Source organism: Staurois parvus, unplaced genomic scaffold, assembly GCF_062004578.1.
Source record: "Staurois parvus isolate SC_StPar_1 unplaced genomic scaffold, SC_StPar_1.0 ptg000773l, whole genome shotgun sequence".
NCBI classification, from domain to species: domain Eukaryota; kingdom Metazoa; phylum Chordata; class Amphibia; order Anura; family Ranidae; genus Staurois; species Staurois parvus.
Window position 1 is genome coordinate 583972 of NW_028318569.1, and position 19150 is coordinate 603121.

The following is a 19150-nucleotide window of genomic DNA, read 5'->3' on the forward strand; positions in this document are numbered from 1 at the left end:
GTTTTTTTTTCATTCAACCCAGCGGGCTGAATGAAAAAAAAAACTGAGGAGCTGCTGTACTAATTATCCAATGTTAGTACATCAATCTCCCCTGTTGTGCTATTGTGTTCTGATGAGGGGAGCGGCCACCCGGTCAGAAAATTCCATTCATTGGCTGAGAGCACTGATCGGGAGCCGATCGCCAGGCCTTCGTTCATGCCAATTTGGCCGGCATTATCAGACCAGCTACCGACACATGGGCCAGATGTCAGCCATTTTCTATTAAAGCAGCCAATGCCGCTCGACATTTGACTCGTGTGTACTAGGCTTTAGATTTGAAGGAAAGCCTTGAGTCACTTTTATTTACAAAGTATCGGCATGGCTATCTGTGTTTTGTACAGAAAATAACTGTGCAGCTGTGGGCAGCGAGGACAAAGAACTATTGCAAGGAATACGAACAATGCTGGAGAATAAAGTACTATGGCTGCTCTCAGGGCAGTGAGATGGGTGGCATGCTGCAATATAATTTTATAGTGCAACTTCACTTTTGTTGAAAAAAAAATCCTCTGGGTTATCTATGTACCTTGCAAGGATTGTAATACGTTTTGTTGTAGATTCCTACTATTTGTTTTTCTGAAGAAATAGCTGATTTTTTTTTGTCTGTGTCTATGTGAAAAGCAAATGTGAATGGGAGTGACTTTATAATCAATCGACTGCTGCACTTGCAGGGTTCTAATGAGGAATGTTACAGATCTGCATCCCTGTAGAGGTGATTTCCCTTTGGGAATATCTTGCCTAAAATGAAATTGTTATTGCAGAGGATGCAAAAAAATCTGATGTGTATCTTAGTGCAGACTTCTGGAAAAATCAGTAAGCCAATCACACAAGCAGGAGATGACATTTCTGGGGGACATTTTGTACACTATCTGTATACAGAACACCTCCAGCTAACCATATTGCACTGCATTTTACAGAAAATTACAGCACTGCAGATTGAAAAGGAAAGGTAATTTTTAATAACATTCAACTACAATATGGCTTGTGTAGTGGTTGTATGTGCTATATTCATTTTAAGCTTGCATGAATAATTAAACATATTGAAAACATTTTCTAGAAAAAACCCCCAGTTCTATGAGACTTTTAAGGCATCAATACATATAGTTAAAAAAATACAAAATCTTTATTTTCCATCAAACGTATAAATGTTCAACCATATAAAACATATAACAGCGGCTGTTTCTGAAGGTCATATATATCATTACATCAGGGGCAGACTGACAATTCATGGGGCCCCCTGGCAATAAGGGATCATGGGGCCCCTGTGTCCTTGCCCAAACTCAAAAAAGCCTATGAAAAAGGTACCAGGGGCATCTCATGGGGCCCCCTACTGACCCCGGGCCCTTGGGCAGGGCCCGAGTTTCCAAATGGTGAGTCCGCCCCTGCATTACATCACCATCATGCAATATTTGTTGGTTACACAGTTTATGTATAGTAATCCGATTTGTTTTTCGGAGTAAATGTACTCCTTCCTCAGGGAAAAGACTCTGCACAGAGGTGATATGATCTGTAAGATTAAAAATACATTTGTTTAGGGCATATAATATGTATCCATATAATACCTTGATATAATTTTGGATATACAGTCTTTTCCTGAGGGAGTCTTTTCCTGAGGAAGGAGTATATTTACTCTGAAACGTGTCGGATTACTATAGATAAACTCTGTAACCAACAAATATTGCATGATGGTGATGTGACCTTCAGAAACAGCCCCGTTATATGTTTTATATGGTTGGAAATTTTATAAATTTGATGGCAAATAAAGATTTCGTATATTTTTAACTATACAGTATGCATTGATGCATACTGTATACTTAATTTATAAGTCCCATAGAACTGGGGGTTCTTTCTAAAAATTTGCATAACATTTTGGGAATGGAAGCTCGTATTAGGAATCTTTTCTTCTCTCATATGAAAAACGGGGTTGAAACACAGTAAAGTCCTGTTCACATGAGCAACTGTATTTTTGACAGCTCTGAAAAACAATCTGTGCATCTCTTTTCAGAGACAGTAGACAGGTGGTTTGGAAGCGATATGCTGGCTTCTGGAAGCTAGTTTTTTGGGTAAAATTCCACTGCACCATGCTGCAGCTATGTGCATTAGATGAGATTACATCACAGTAGTTGCGGTATGATCCAAGTCACTTGAATGTGGCAACAGTAACAAGGCCTTACAGTAACATACTTTACTTGGTTGTAATCTTTTTTTTTTTTTAAATGTACACTCAACGTGCCAGTGAATAGCAGCAAATGTTGCAGTGCAAAGTACTGCACTATGTATCTGAGTAACAAAGATGCTAAACTTTTTTGCACCACCAACAGTTCAAGATTTTATTTTTAATGGTTAAAGCTTGAAAGCTGAAAGACATTTTGTTCATTAGGGGGGAGTCGTTGACATCTTGTATTAAAATATATTTATATTTCAATATTTTTATTGAGAAACCAGCATATTATAACAGAGAACAAGATGGCAAACACAAAGAAAAAGAGGGGAGTCCACCCGCATGGTAGGACAAGATGTAGAATCAGAATCATAACACTTATCGGTATATATATAAAAAAAGAAAGAAATTATCAGACAATAGCATTACAATTCGCCCAAAAAGTGTCATAGCCATCAGGACATACTAGTTTCATAAATCAATAAACAATAATTAAACCAAAATAAACCAGAAGTGACAGAGAGAAAAAAGAACAAAAAATTTTTCAACGAATAGAGTAGGAAAAAAAAAGAAAGAAAAAAACGAAAAGTGAAAGAGAAAAAAAAAAAAAAAAGAAGAGGGGGGGGGTGTCAGCCGCCAAACACTCACGATACAGTGATATAATCAATCCAAGGCTCCCAAGTCCTCTCAAATCTGGGCACATCGTCAGTGACAATACTTGTCAGTTTATCATTAACCATTATCCAGTTTAATTTTTGTTTCACTCTTTCCAGCGGGATCAAGGATTGTTTCCAACTTCTAGCTATGGTGATGCGAGCTGCCAGTATTATATATAAAATTAATTTAATCGATTTTTTGGGAATATCAGAGGGTAGTATATTGAACAAGGTCACTTCCGGCGATCTACGGATATTAATTCCCGTCACTGAGAACAGAAAATTAAACATGCGAATCCAGAATCTACTTACAACTGGCCATTTCCACCAGACGTGGAACATGGTACCCTCTTGACCACAGCGTCGGAAACAGCCAGATGAAATGGAAGGATACATTATGGCTAGGCGAGCAGGAACCAAATACCAGCGAAGTAGCGTTTTGTAGTTAGATTCAACAAGATCAGTGTTAATCGAAATCTTCGACAGGGCATGAGCCACAGCCCGCCAGGTATCTAAATCTAATGAGCTATTTAGATCCCGTTCCCAGAGAGTCATGTAAGATAATTTAGTGAGGGGATCAACCAACAAAGCATAAACAATGGACAAGCGACCTCGCATCATCCCACTTGCCTCACAGGAGACCTCAAGAGGAGTAAGCGCACAAGGTTCTGTGAGTAGTCGAAGCTTGCTATCAATAAAAGAGCGAAGTTGATTATAATGGAATATTTCCCCGCGAGGCATCTCATAAGAAGTCACAAAATACTGAGGAGACCGAGGGCGAACCCCATCCAAATAATCCCCAATACGTAACAACCCCTTATTAATCCACCATTGGAACCTCGCAAAAGAGAGACCCGGGGCAAACTCAGGATTGCCAAACACCGGGGCCAACGGAGTATGTGGAGAGAAGAAAGGTTTACGAGCTCGCCATCTATCCCACACTGACAAAGAATAGGATAGAGTAGGGCACAAGATAGGAGGGCGCAATCTGCTGGGAAGCCACATGAGAGTACCAATAGCATATGGACGGCACGAAAGAGCCTCAATTCCAACCCATTGGGGAACATATCCCCTGGCCGTAGTACAAGATAGCTGTGCTATTTGGGCCACCTGAAAGTATGCAAAAAGATTAGGGAGTCCCAAACCACCATGCCTCTTCAAAGAAAGTAAGGTAGATTTGTTCAGCCTAGGGCGCTTTCCCCTCCACACAAATCTGGAGACTGCTGCCTGTAGTAAGACCAGTTCACGTTTGGGGATCATAATTGGTAACGTCCTGAAATAGTACAGTAATCTTGGTAGGAAAGTCATTTTAATAGAATTAATTCTACCAAACCAGGAAAGTGAAAGATCCCGCCAGCCTAGTAAGTCATTTTTAAGTTATTTGAAAAGTGGGAGATAGTTGGCCTTGTATAACGTCGATAAAGATTTCGTAAGAAGAATCCCTAAATAGGGGAGAGAACCAGAGGCCCACTTAATATCAAAATTTTCCCGGCAGTAGCGAACCTCTGAATCAGGTAATGAGATATTTAAAGCAATGGTTTTAGATGAGTTAAGCGTAAGACCGGAGGCCTCCGAAAACCGATGAAACAGATGGAAGAGACCAGGTAGAGACTCTCGAGGATTAGATATGTACATAAGAACATCATCAGCAAATAGGGCGCATTTATGATCCTGTTGACCACAGGTAACCCCCGAGATAGTGGAATTAGCGTGACTAGCAATCGTAAGAGGTTCCATTGCCAACACAAAAAGCAACGGAGAAAGAGGACATCCCTGTCTAGTTCCTCGTTCTATCGAAAAAGGGACTGATTTATGTCCACGAATGGAAACTTGAGCTGACGGAGTAGAATAGAGGGCCCGCAACAACGTCGTAAAATAAGGGCCAAACCCATACCTGTCCAACGTTCTAAACAAATAGTCCCAGGATAGACTGTCGAATGCCTTCTGAATATCCAGTGACAGTAGTAGAATTTCCCTCTGCGACGATCCATCCCAATTGGACTGCACAGCAGACAGCAAAGCTATAGTCCGCCTAATTTGGTCCGATGTTTGTCGACCACTTATGAATCCTGATTGGTCATCATGGATATATAAGGCCAAAAAGTTATGGAGCCGTAGGGCTAGGATTTTAGTAAGAATCTTTAAATCACAATTAATCAGAGAAATAGGCCGGTAATTAGTGACCATAGCTGCATCGTTGAAAGGTTTGGGAATGACGCTAACGAATGCCTTATTTTCATCTGGGGGTACCACCCCCCCCCTCCCGCAAATAATTAAAATACAGGGCCATATGGGGTATCAGAATGTCAGGAAAAACTTTATAATAATTATTGGGAAGACCATCCGGTCCCGGGGCCTTATGAGAGGCAAGGGATTTCACCGCATTCCCAACTTCTTCACAGGAAATAGGTCGTTCCATTTGCTCCCTATGGGCCTCCTGGAGGGGGGGAAGTGAAATAGACTCCAAAAAGCATCCAGAGAGGAAGAAGAACAACCCCCTTTGGGCAAACTATAAAGTTGAGAGTAAAAAGAATGAAATTTGTGGAGGATCTTACCAGTGTCCTGGGATAACGAAACCATTGTCCAGTCTAAGCTTGGGGAGGGCCGTCTGGGAATGTCTAGGTGTCAGCTTACGGGCTAATAGGGTGCCAGGCCTGTCCCTCCAAGTAAAAAATTTATGATTAGACCAACGAAGTTGTTTATCCGCAGTAGTGGTAAGACACAAGTTAAGTTCCAATCGAGCCTGGTCAAGCTTAAGTAACAAATCAGAACTGGGATTTTGCTTATGTTGGGCAGCCAGGTCAGTGTACGACTGAGTTTTAGTAGCAAGTAGGTCATTTCGGGCTTTTTTTAAACGAGAAGAAAGTTGAATAATATATCCCCTGACTGAGGCCTTATGAGCAGCCCAATTAATCGCCGGGTTCGTGTCCTCTGCTTTATTAAAGTCAAAAAATAGTTGTAGGTGTGAGGAGATTTCCCGACAATGAGAAGGATTACCCAGAATAGAGTCATTAAGACGCCAATGAAAAGCCGTCTTACCAGGAGTCCCAGACGACAAGGTGATAGAAACCGGGTCGTGGTCAGACCAGGGCGTGGAAAAGATTTTAGCAGTAACCAGTTTGGGGAGTGAATATGTATGAAGGAAAATATGATCAATGCGAGAATAACTATTATGAGCCCTGGAGTAGTGGGAGTAGTCTCGAGAAGTAGGATTAGCCTCCCTCCATGCATCAATGAAGTCATAGCGATAGATAAGTTGAGCCAATTTACGACTCCGTCTAGAAGGAGGCTGAAGCGTGGCGGTTTGGGAACGATCCAAAGTCTGGTCCAATGCTAGGTTAGAGTCACCAGCTAGAGTAATGTCACCCTCAAATTCTCCGACCAGAGTACTTAGCAGAGATTGGAAAAAGTCCACCTGATTGATATTGGGGGAATAATAAATTAAAAAAGTGATAAGGTTTCCTCCCAAGTGGCCTTTCACCAAATGATACCGTCCCTCCCTATCCCGGATAATTTTAGATTCGGTAAAGGACAATCGGCGAGAAAAACATAGGGCCACCCCCCGCTTTTTCTCTGTAGCATTAGCAAAAAAGCAGAGAGGGTAATTTTTATGGATATAACGTGGAGAGAAGGAAGGGGGAAAATGAGTCTCCTGCAAGGCAACTATATCCGCCCCAAGGGAGTGGTATGAGCTAAAGGCCTGTATGCGTTTGGATGGGGAATTAAGCCCCTGAACATTGTGAGAAATGAAACGAACCTCACCGCAGGGAAGACATAGTAAATAATTATAAAACTAAGCATGGTAAAGACCCCCCGGTCCGTAAGAGAGGGAAGATCCCTAGAAGTCCTTAAATGTCGCCAGCTGACCCCCAAAAAAAACAGAAAAAACCAGAGAGGAAAAAATCGGACAAATAAAGAAAAAAGAAAGGAGAACATTCGGAACACAAAAGACCAAATGTCAAGTAACCGCGGTACACTAAACAGTACTATGAAATGAATAAAAACAATGTACCAGGAAATACAGAGCAATCACCCTGTGGTGGAATGGATCTGCCCAGAGAGACAATCCCGGGGAAGCGTCTTCCAATCAAGGAGAGCGCAAAGACCGACAGCAATTATAACCCATCAACAATAAATCAAAATCGCAGTGTATTGAACATAAAAACAAAACAATTAAAACCACTGGAAATGGTATTCAACACACAAATATAAGCAACACCCCAAGTCCCACCCCCAGCCCATCCCCCCCGCCAACACAGCAGCAGCGGCCAACGCTCCCAAAAGCCACAGAGAGGCCGCCATAAACTAACAAACCCAGTGAAAAGTCCCCAAAAGGACACGGAAGTTCAGGAAATCGTCCCAGGTGGATTCCGGGACCCCCTCTTCTGAGATGATGGAGTAGTCCACAATGGCTGGAGCAGCGGAGGCCGAGGAGCCAATCCCGTAGGAGAATGGGACATCGGACTGCGAGATATAATACCCAGCTGAAGCAGTAACTCCTCGCCATCCTGGAATGTAGCAAACCCATAGGACTTTCCATTAAAAGTGAACTGTAGACGAAAAGGGTAGGCCCAACGATACCTAATGCCCTTTTGAACCAAATGAGAGAGAAGTGGCTTGAGGGATCGCCGCCTCTGGATAGTGGCCGACGAGGCATCAGCAAAGATTTGTACCTTGTGCCCTGCGAGCTCTATATCCGGATTCTCCCTGCCATACCGCATAACCGCCTCCTTAACCTGGAAAAAATGAGGCTTGACGATGATATCTCTAGGAGGCCCCCCTTGCCGGGGGGGGGGATCAGTGCCCGGTGAATGCGATCAATCTCAAGGTGAAAGTCATCAATAGCAGGCATAGCGGACCGCATGAGGGTGTGTGCGCAACTAGTAAGCTCCTTAACCGATTCAGGAAGACCTCGAATGCGAAAATTGTATCGCCGAGCCCGATTCTCCAGATCATAAATTTTAGAATAAGCCTCCTCCAGGCGATCTTGCAAGTCGGTGATCATGGTAGAATTTTGGGAGATACTTTGGACTGTCGCATCAACTTTAGCCTCAATACTGTCCAGCCGGTGGCCCAAGGCGTGAAAATCCTGCTTAAGATCAGCCGCCAGTTTTGAGGTAGCTCTGTCTAATTCGCGTTGCAGCAAATCTGCGAACCGAGCTATCAAAGTCGCATCACCAGAATATAGAGGCGGGTCAGGAGGAATCGTCGGCGAGGAAGCCGGGCTATCAGCAGGTTCCGGACCGCTAAGCTGGCCTGAAAAAATGGCAGCTATTTCACTGCTCAGGGGCGAGGATGCAGGGGAGTCATGGATCAAAGAACAGGCCGAAGCCTGGGACTCCAGTAGCACAGGGCTGGAGGATGACTGGGGGGGCTGCGGAGAGTCACTCACCCCAGCTGATGATGCTGCTACAGCCCTTCCTGGACCAGCGTGGGAAGAGGAGCCCATCTTCTCCCTCTGAGGGAGAGGTGCTGCTGTGAGAGAGGCAGAGGAGGCACCAGGAGCCGCGGGCGCCGATCCGGCCGCCATCTTAGGTCCTCCAGTCCCTGCAGGGAGCTGCCTCTGAGAGCCACCACGGCTTTTCACCGCCGTTTTTCCGGGCATGGTGACAGGCACCCGAGGTCCGGATCGAGGTGGGGGGGACCCGGGGGTGAAACAGCGCTATGCCCTTATATGGGCTGCTGTCAGTGCCGGGGATGTGCAGAGCTAGTGTCGGAACATCTGACCCCGGCGGCCGCGCATGCGCACTCTCTATTAAAATATATTTACATCCAAGAACACGAGTATGATATATTGCAGTTTACCAGTATACTGTATATAGCGTAGATAGGGCAGCTGAAGCTACAGAAAGTATCTGTTGATTCTGCCAGAAATCTTTTGTCCTTGTAATTTCCTGTGCACTGAACAGCCTAGAACCAGTACAGTGAGTGAGACTCTCTTTTATGATTACCAGGTAAAGGGAGAGGGTAGATTCATACCAGTTGTGGAAGGACCGTGCTGGGTGGCTACCACTGAAAAATGCCTTTTCTTCTACCTGACCAGTTCACACCACTGCATTGTGGTGGTGTGCGCTGAAAAAAGTACTGAATGCACTACTTTTTTTCTGCACAGCTGTCATCCACTGCAAACCAGCCGCTGGTGTAAATTTACTGTAAGGTTAAGTTTAGAGGTGTGGTTGGGAGACAGTAAAAATGCACGGTTGAGCCCCATTTTTACCACTTACTAATTACTCCCTCTTACTGCAATAGACAGCGGACAGGGGTTTACATGCCACAGTTGTGATGCTTTGTGCCTGCAGCAAAATCTACCTGATATGTAGTAATTGGTGGGCAACAAGCCCAAGGAATGTGACACATTCTGGCAAAGGGGAATTGTCGCAAATGCCTCACAACCACATGCAATTAATGTTTTTCAGCAAAAATTGTATTAAATCATGCGGTAAGGAGGTGTTACATTGCCTTCTCAATGATTGCCACTGAAGCGAGATCCGAGCATGGATCAGGCTTCAGAGGAGAAGTAGATTTAGATACATGTCTAAATGTACCCTAAAGGTCATAAAAATTATTTTATGTTTTCAGAATTCCTTTTTTTATTTTACATTTATGAATGGATGTAGTTGTTGGCAAATCTATTCATAGTTTTGATCTCTGATGTGAATACAGTGGTCAGTCTCCACTGTCCTCATTTCAGCTTTACACATTCATATGAATGGCTTTGTTTACCTTCGAACCCATTCATAAGTAATCAATGGGTTGGAAGGTATTAAAAGCCATTCATACCAGTAGTCCCTGAAGGCTACTGTCTGATCGGTGAGTACCAACCCTCTACCCACAAATTCTGCTGCCAGTGTGGGGAGGAGGTGGGCATGGGGGGTAAGATAATAGAAGAAAGATGAGTGTAAGGGGTGGGTAAGCAAACTCACCACAGTCCTGATCTCCTGTATTAGAAGTCTGTGTATACAGTAATACAGGAGCTGCTCTAACAGGAAGGAAGAGAAGAGGGAACCCTGTCCCACCTCTTCCACTCTTGGCTCTCTCCTCCTCTACCAAATTTCTCCTCCTCTCCTGGCCCCCCTCTATCACTAGCTAGGCTGTCTGTGTTTCCTCTCCCACTCCTCCTTCCAGCACAGCTTTTTGTATTCCTGTGAGTACCACTGCCAGAATTTGAATACAAGAACTGCACTAGAAGGAGGGAGGAGAGAGAGCAAAGCAGACATCTCCTCCAGGCTCTACTGATCTCTTTGTCACTTCCAGCGCTGGGCTGACAGGAGTGGTGATGCCACTGTCACTACTCCTGTCAGCCTCGTAAGCAGACTAAGCTCACCATCCAGCACCCCATTTCCTATAGCACACAACTGCACCCTGGCCAGCCGCCTCTTCTGCCCACCCCTTATCCCTGTCCTGTTTAACACATTTTTATCTTTGTTTCTATAAATCCCATGCTTTTGCAGCTGCTGCAGTTCTGAGCACTACCACTTTAGTTTGCTTTTTACTAGTATTACCATTTCATTTCCAGCTATGGTTTTACCAACTGTATTGCATTTAATGCATGGCAGCAAAGCTATTACCCCGGCTTGCATTCATAACTAAATTTATCAAAAAAAAAATCTTGGGGCAGTTAACTGTTGGTGTTGTCATTTTGTCACAGTGGGTGAGATTTACTAAAACTGGAGCACTCAGAATCTGGAGTAGCTGTGCATGGTAGCCAATCAGCTTCTAACTTCAGATTATTCAATTTAGCTTTGACAATAAAACCTGGAAGCTGATTGGTTTCTATACACAGCTGCACCAGATTTTGCATTCACCAGTTTTAGTAAATCAACCCTAGTGCATGTTTGAGATTACAGTGGTTCTAAAGTCTCAAGGTTTTTTACTTTCATGCATTCTATGCATGAAGGTAAAAATATTTCTGTGTGTAGTAGCCCCCCAAGCCACCCATAACACTTACCTGAGCCCCCTATTGATCCAGCGATATCCAAGAGAGCCCGGGCACTCAGGGGGCTCTTACTCTTGATTGGCTGAGGCAGCAGCAGTGAGCCAATCACAGCCAGTGAGCCAATCAGGAGAGGGGGGCAGGGGCAGAGTCGCATCCTTCTGTGTGAATGGACAACCTGTTTGCTATGTGGGCACCTGACAGCAGGGAGGGGCCAGGAGTGTCGGCATGGCACCCGAGAAGAGGAGGAGCAGGGCTGCTCTGTGCAAACCATTACACAGAGCAGGTAAGTATAGACATGTTTGTTATATTTAAGAAAAAAAAAACAAGACTTTAGTATCACTTTAAGCAGACATCTTGGTGCACTTGAAATCTACACATTCCTAATATGCTATATAGCCAAAAGTATTGCGACACCTGCCTTTACACGCACATGAACTTTTACTGGCATCCCAGTCTTAATCCATAGGGTTCAATAGTGAGTTGGCCCCCCTTTTGCAGCTATAACAGCTTCAACTCTTCTGGGAAGGCTGTCCACAAGGTTTAGGAGTGTGTCTATGGGAAGGTTTCACCATTATTCCAGAGGCACATTTGTGAGCTCAGGCACTGATGTTGGACGTGAAGGCCTGGCTCGCAGTCTGCGCTCTAATTCATCCCAAAGGAGTCCTATCGGGTTGAGGTCAGGACTCTGTGCAGGCCAGTCAAGTTCCTCCACTCCAAACTCACTCATCCATGTCTCTATTGACCTTGCTTTGTGCACTGGTGCGCAGTCATGTTGGAACAGGAAGGGGCCATCCCTAAACTGTTATTATTATTATTATAATACAGGATTTATATAGCCCCAACAGTTTGCACACCATACAAAATGAAGGTAGACATTACAGTTACAATACAATTTGGTACAAGAGGAAACAGAGGGCCCTGCTCATTAGAGCTTACAATCTAAGAAGAAGAGTTGAGAGCTACAAAAGGTAATAGCTGGGGGGGAATGAGCTGATGGAGGAAGAAAAAAGCAGTTTACTAGTTAGAAGCAGGATAAGCTTCTTTAAAGAGAAGGGTTTTCAGGGATCATCTAAAGGTGGATAGATTAGGAGATAGTTGGAAAGGTTGGGGTAGGGAGTTCCATAGGATGGTAGAATCTCGGGAGAAGTCCTGGAGGCAAGCATGGGAGGAGGTGACATGGGAACTAGAGAGCAGAAGGTCTTGGGAGGACCAAAGAGAATGGTTTGGTTTATATTTTGAGACCAGTTTGGTGATGCAGCTGGGGGAAGAGCTGAGCTGTGGATGGCTTTGTAAGTTGTTGTTAGTTCCCACAAAGTTGGGAGCATGAAATTGTCCAAAATGTCTTGGTATGTTGATGCCTTAGGAGTTCCCTTCACTGGAACTAAGGGGCCAAGCCCGACCCCTGAAAAACAACCCCACACCATAATCCCCCTCCACCAAACTTTACATTTGGCACAATGCAGTCAAGCAAATGCCATTCTCCTGGCAATCGCCAAACCCAGACATGTCCATCAGATTGTCAGACAGAGAAGCGTAATACATCACTCCAAAGAACACTTCTCCACTGCTCTAGAGTCCAATGGCAGCGTGCTTTACACCACTGCATTCAATGCTTTGCATTGCACTTGGTGATATAAGGCTTGGATGCAGCTGCTTGGCCATGGAAAACCATTCCATGAAGTTCTCTACTCACTGTTGTTGTGCTAATCTGAAGGCCACACAAAGTTTGGAGGTCTTTAGCTATTGACTCTGCAGACAGTTGGTGACTTCTGTGCACTGTTCACGAATGGACTTATTGCACAGGTGGCAACCTATCACGGTACCACGCTTGAATTCACTGAGCTCCTGAGAGCGACTCATTCTTTCACAAATATTTGTAGAAGCAGTCTGCAGGCTTGATTTTATAGACCTGTGACCATGTAGGTGATAGGAATACCTGAATCCTATGATTTGGAGGGGTGTCCCAATACTGTTGGCAATATAGTGTATTTTAGTAACAACCATTTTTATTTATCTCAGCTTTCACATGGTCCTAGAATTTCATATTCATTTTACACATTTGTAGGAGTGGGAGTAAGAGTATGTCCCTAATATGTCAATATTGTGATTTTTGTTTTTGCTATTATGCTATTACTATTCTGTAAGTTTATGAATTTGTCTATAAAAAAAGTTAAGGTGAATAAAAAGGCACCCTGCTATTGCAAAAAATAAAAAGGTCCCTTTTAACCATCAATAAGCACCTAAAAATCAAGGCCAAACTGCATGTTCTTGAATGAAGACCCTCTACTTTCCTCACCTACTATTTGAAATTGTTTTATTTATTGTGTCTTGTTCATATTAATATTTCCAGGCCGTAGTCAGTGTGTTCATAGGCCACTCCTTCTGTTACTGAGAAGAACACAGAATCAATGTCTTGGACAATTAATAATATCGTGTAAAATGATCTGTACATTCTGACAGTTGGAATGCTATCTTAAATACTTTCTATTTGTGAAATATGTTACGTATTTTTTGTCTATTCCTTGTGTGCAAGACAGGCATATAATAACTTATGTTCATTATAAAAGTGTACATAAACCCTAACAATAAACTTCTTTTATTTGCTCCCCTTTGGTCAGCTAACTATACTATTGAAAGTTTTTTTTTGCTACATCTGTTCAATATGTACTAAAAATTCCTGTTGATTTTTACAGCAATTATGTGTTCTGATACCTTCCTGTGCTCTCTGCCTGAGCACAAGGAGGGGTTATAAAGAGACAAGAAGGCAGGAGGAGATGAAGAACAGTCTGTGTTCTTTGTAAGGGTGCATTCAAACCTGCGAATAGCTGCGAGAACCCCAGTGGGGTTTCTGCAATTAGTTACGAGTAGGCAGCCCCAGTGAAAGCAATAGAAAGCTGCTGGCCCTCTAAGCTAATTCCACCACACAGATATGATTACATCATCCAAAAAAAACAGTAACTAATGCTCACCAATGCAACCAATAAGTGACATACAGATACACATGCCCAGAAATAAAAATTGTTCTTGCAATAAGAAACAAAAAACTCTTATGTTTGTCTAGATCAGTGGTCTCCAAACTGTTGCCTTGGGGGCCAGATGCGGCCCTTTGCTTGCTTTTATCCAGCCCTCAGGGCAATATTTCATCCTCTGACACCAACAATGGGGCATAATTTCCCCTACTGACAGCAACAAAGGAGCAGAATTCCTCCGAATGACACCAATGATGGGACACAATTTCTTCCAATTATACCAATCATGGGGCACAATTTCTCCCAGAGACACAAACAATGGGGCACAGTTCCTCTCACTGACACCAAAGGTGGGGCATTGTTTACTCCCACTGATGCCAGGAGATTTTCTACTTACAATGGCCACAGACCAGCTCCCTCATAGTCTGAAGAACAGTAAACAGGCCCTTTGTTTAGAAAGTTTTGAGACCCCTGGTCTAGATCATGTGTCGTTTTTAGGGCTTCAGCGTCAATCAAATTCTCTTAAGGAATGGTTCACACTAGAGCGACTTCTGATGTGATTTGAGTCGTACAGTATCTCATGACAGGGGAACTCTCATTGTTTTCGATGGAGCCCATTCTAATCAATGTGACTTAAAACAGTGCAATTTTGGAAAAGGTTCCTGCACTACTTTGGTGCAATTTACAGTGCAACTTGGCTCCATAGAATATGCAATGTTCCATCAAAGTCACATAAATGTCACACCACATATTTGGACTGTAAATCGCATCAAAGTGGCATTTTAGTAGTGTGAACTGAGCCTTATAGGCACCAAACAGCATTTGTACAAAATTAATTTCACAGCACATCAAATATCCTGAAAGGCTGAGGCCACTCACTATGAATTTCAGCCAGTATAATAGATTAAATATTTTTCCATACAGCATTTAGAAAAGAGTTTAAAGCTTGGTGAAAATCATTTTCAAATTCATAGTAAGCAATTATTATTGTGTATTGCAATACTATAGGTAACATGCATACAACTGGCTCTTTTATCCTTTGATTAGAAAGATTACATGTACTGTCAAGGAAAATTGGATTTCCTTATTTTTGTCAACCCTGGCCATAATGTTGAGTATATTTTTTTAGACTGGCCTTTTAATTTATTAGGCATAATAATTAAGTTAGTTCATTTGGTTGAGTGTTATTCTGGGGGTCATTGATTCACATTTTTTGTTGGTCAGTCCTTACAGGCTAACAGATCAACATATGACCTAAGGTTAGCTTTTAAATGTAAGTATTCTCTAAACTAAGTTTAGCATTATTGCAAATTCATCATCGGCATCAATTAAAATGTTCCTTGACATAAAAATAATAATCCATAATCTTAGAATGTTATTTTTCTAAGCACATTGGCATTGATTTACTAAAGTCAAATAGGCTGTTCACTTTGCAAGAGAATTTTCTCTTAGCTTAATGAAAGTGGTGAATACTCACTTTTCAAAGGATACCCAGTCATGTGCAGGGGAAATAAAAAAAGACAGTATTTTTGTTTACACATGATAGAATGATGAAAATCAGCAGAGCTTCACCTCATTCACAAAGCTAAGGGAAAATTCCCTTGCAAAGTGAGCAGCCTATTTGACTTTAGTAAATCAACTGCTTAATATACCGCAGATTTAGTTGAAAAGTCAAAATTTAAACATTTGAATATGCTTTAAAATACCTATCTTTTCCTCTTAGACAAAAGTATCACAGAAAGTAATATGTCAACTAAATAGAAATATCAGCTTGTCCCCATGGTCAATATATATATATATATATATATATATATATATGTCAATATATGAGGCTTTTCTCTCACATCAAAATATTTATTGTTTTTTGTGCAGCAATGCACTTTACATTTTTATGAACTAATTTAATTTACATGTTAAGTGGAGGGAGTAAAGAAGTTGAGTGTCATACTAGTAAAGCCTTAAAACCTTAAAATAAAGCCTAGAAGAAAAATAAAATTAATTTAGCTGCACAGTTTAGCTTTGGTATATGAACAAAGTAAAACAGTCAAGAGGGTCACTGAGAATTATGTATAAATACGAAGGTTTCAGTTTAAAATTCAAGCTTCAAGCATAATAAGAAGTATCCACATGCATTTGCTAACTCTTACTAGGTTCAGTGATTCACGTTTTTAAAAGTTTCTACTTTATATACGTTTATAAACAAAAAGAAGACATTTGTGAAAAACATTTATCAGAGACATGCATTAGTTAACCTAGTGTCTAATTTACAGTATTTATTCATTTTTGCAAGTAAATAATATTTGTAAATATAAATACCAAAACGAGCTTTAACTAATTCTAAGCTTGAGGGTTATCTTTTAAATCAAAAATTAATTCATTTAAAGTATTGGTTAACAAAAGGTACTACAGATAAGAGATGTTATGTTAAGTTATCTGAACACGAAAACAGCCATGCACATGCACAAATAATGCAACAACTTACTTGGTATGTATCGAGCTGCTCAGGAGTAAAAATTGTTTGCTTGTTTCCCATGCTTATACCTGCTTACTGATTCTAGTGCCCCTGACATGCTTTTGTTTCTGAGCTTTTATACTAAGTCTGAATATTAGGATATTAAAAGCTGCAGTAACAGCAGGGTCAGGCACAGTGGAGGATCGGATGTCACTGTCCCATTCTTCCTGCATTTCAGATTCATAATAGGAGCATTTCATCAAATCTTTGATCTGGATAAAGAAGTCTGGCACATACGGCTTCCATCCAGCATCATTCATGAGCATATAAATAAGCTGCTATAATTACACCTCTTGTTTCATGTCCAACTTATACTCATATTACATCATTTAGCATGTCTATTGCAAAGTAAGTTCACTCTTGCTAGTGGTTTAGTATTGCTTCTAAACACAGGATTGATGAATGTTCACTGATAAGACTTTAAAAAGTAGATTTTATTTGGGTTTCGGAATTTTTAAAATGCATAACAAACGAGTTTGCTGTCTCTCTAAATGTTTATATTGCATATGAATCTATTGTCTCATTAAAGTAACTCAAGTCAAGTTAAAGCAGTATTAAACCCAAAAACAAAAATAGTTGAAATTGCTGCTTACCAATTCTTAGATGTGGTGGCTGCATTTGTTTCTTTTATTTGTTTTTGTTTTTTTGCTTTTATTTTCAGTAAGTCTGTTGTATTTCAGTTTCCTTTTACAGACCAAGCTGTCCAGACAAAGTAGCAGTTAGAGGATTGAGACAAACAGTTTAACACTGAGAGGGTTTCTTACAATGATCATGTATTAAATGAATAAATAAATGCACAAATATACATAAATTTTTTACTTAAATGTATGTAAAAACTTTTTTCTCAAAAGGAAAAATAAACTGTTGCTCTAACGACTTAAAAAGTGTAATAAATGGGAATGGCTATAGATGGATTGAAATTTGTCTGGTTCAGCAAGGACAGACGCAGAGTTCCCTGATGATATTAGTTGTGATGAAACGCGTAGGGAAGAGCCATCGCTCATGATTTCACCAACTAGGAAGTGGCTTGCCCGACCCGCTTTTTTGAGATGAGTGCTTATTGTCTTTTACATTGCAAGTGGTTAGTACCTTTTTGATAACTTCTGTGTACAGTTTTACACTATGCGGCTTTTCAATTTTTCTTTCTCATGTCATGGTTTCTGATATTTATGCATGAGACGCCTATGAGGATGTAGTGGATTTCCCTTAGGAGGCACTCCTTTGCAAATGGGGACCATACAGATGTCCATGTGCATTTGACTCCTTTTAAAGAGTCCACTTGCTCTGGTTAGAGTTGCAATGCACATAAGGTGGTGGAGCACTTGTGGTGTTTTGGAGTACCCTATTATTTGTGCAAGATCAAGGTCTCTCTTCTCTGATTGTTTTAGACTATCTGATGTTATATTTATTGTTCAGGCACTTTCAGCTTTTTAAGTATTTGTTTTATTATTTGTGCACTTGTAAAGCAAATTTTTTATTATTTATTTATTTCTGTATTGTATATTTCTCTTAATAGTGCAGAACTTTTTGAGTCACATTTATTACACAATTTATATCAGTTGATGTGCCAGCTGATTTGAGGCTTTTCAGCATGATTTTTTCCAGGTTTATTGATTAGTTTCCCCACTGCAACAGGCGTTTTTTGTGCGGCCAATGAATATGACATATTGAACATGTTGGAATTTTTTATCAGAACAATCAATTTTCTAATCGTGTATGGGGTTATGGTTCCAAATGAAAACATAAAACTGAAATGAGCATGAGCAAAAAGAGGATTCTCTGTCACAAAAGTTCTGTTATATCTATTTTGATGACCATAGCATAGTGTGTGAGTTTTTCTAGTGTATGGTGTGTGTATTTCTAGTGTATGGTATGTGTTTTTGTAGTGTATAGTGTGTGTTTTTCTACTATAGGAAATAAAACATTTCCTACAGTTAGAGCTGGCTGTAGTTTATAGTGGCCCAATACCGAACACCGCAATCTTCAGGGTGCGTGTCAGTGCACACAAGAGGGGTGACATACATGTTTGTTGCTGTGCCTGCTCAAGAAGTACAATGTTACTTGAATTGTATTCCTGGATTTTCTTGTCTGCAGCTGAGAGAACATGCAATAATTTAAGACTGTACATAAAGTCTCAGAAATCTTGCATTAAGGTCTTCATGCTACATAGTTTGATTACCATGTCACAGATATATTATTTTTCATTGTAAAATAACATATTCAACACTTTTTTTTCCAGGCCTTCCCATCTCTAGTTTGACTTGGGGCATGTGGCAGCAAAACAAAGGGACAGACTATACTAAAATAAAGGTGATTTACAGGCAATGTGATATACAGTGGATCATGTATATAGAGATGTAATAGCGCAGCACTGCATCAACATACTGTATTTATTTATATCAAGGTACCTGTTTGAACACATTTCTTATACATCCTTTCACAATGCAGATCACAATAAAGATGTTGTCAGCAGACATATTAAAAAAAAAAAGGCCTACACTGAAGAGCTCTTTCTATTTGCTGCCCTTTTAGATGCTCATATTTTACTGACGCTAGCCAGTTTCTACCAAACACATGCATGAAGTCTATTTTGATATTTTCGGAATAATTAGGAATACAGGGATGGGAGAAGGGTTGGGGAATGCGGAGATTTTTTTAAGTGTTTTTGTACACTCTTTTTTGATATTTCATTAAACCTAGACAATGAAGTGTGTACAGTGAAAAAAGAAGCTCACAAACTATACTATAAAACTGTTTTGCCCCAGGCTAATTTGTAAGCCGTTGTGGCCTTTAGCTGTACTTTATTAGAGTAAACTTTCTTATATATCTTTTAGATCTGTTGTGGCTGCTACTTTCACTATTCAATTGAAACCTATTATC

The 19150-nt window shown here is 41.1% G+C and overlaps 1 protein-coding gene across 2 annotated transcripts in view; it reads right to left on the reverse strand.

Moving 5' to 3' along the window:
- The window catches only part of CIB3 (calcium and integrin binding family member 3), a 202427-nt gene extending 185913 nt beyond the window's left edge, over window positions 1-16514 (reverse strand). For both annotated transcript variants that reach the window (XM_089654529.1, XM_089654530.1), the window contains exon 1: window positions 16241-16514. In XM_089654529.1, the coding sequence (XP_089510655.1) occupies window positions 16241-16291 (51 nt within the window). In that variant the 5' untranslated portion in view covers window positions 16292-16514. The remainder of the gene's footprint in view (window positions 1-16240) is intronic.
- Window positions 16515-19150: the final 2636 nt, after the last annotated feature.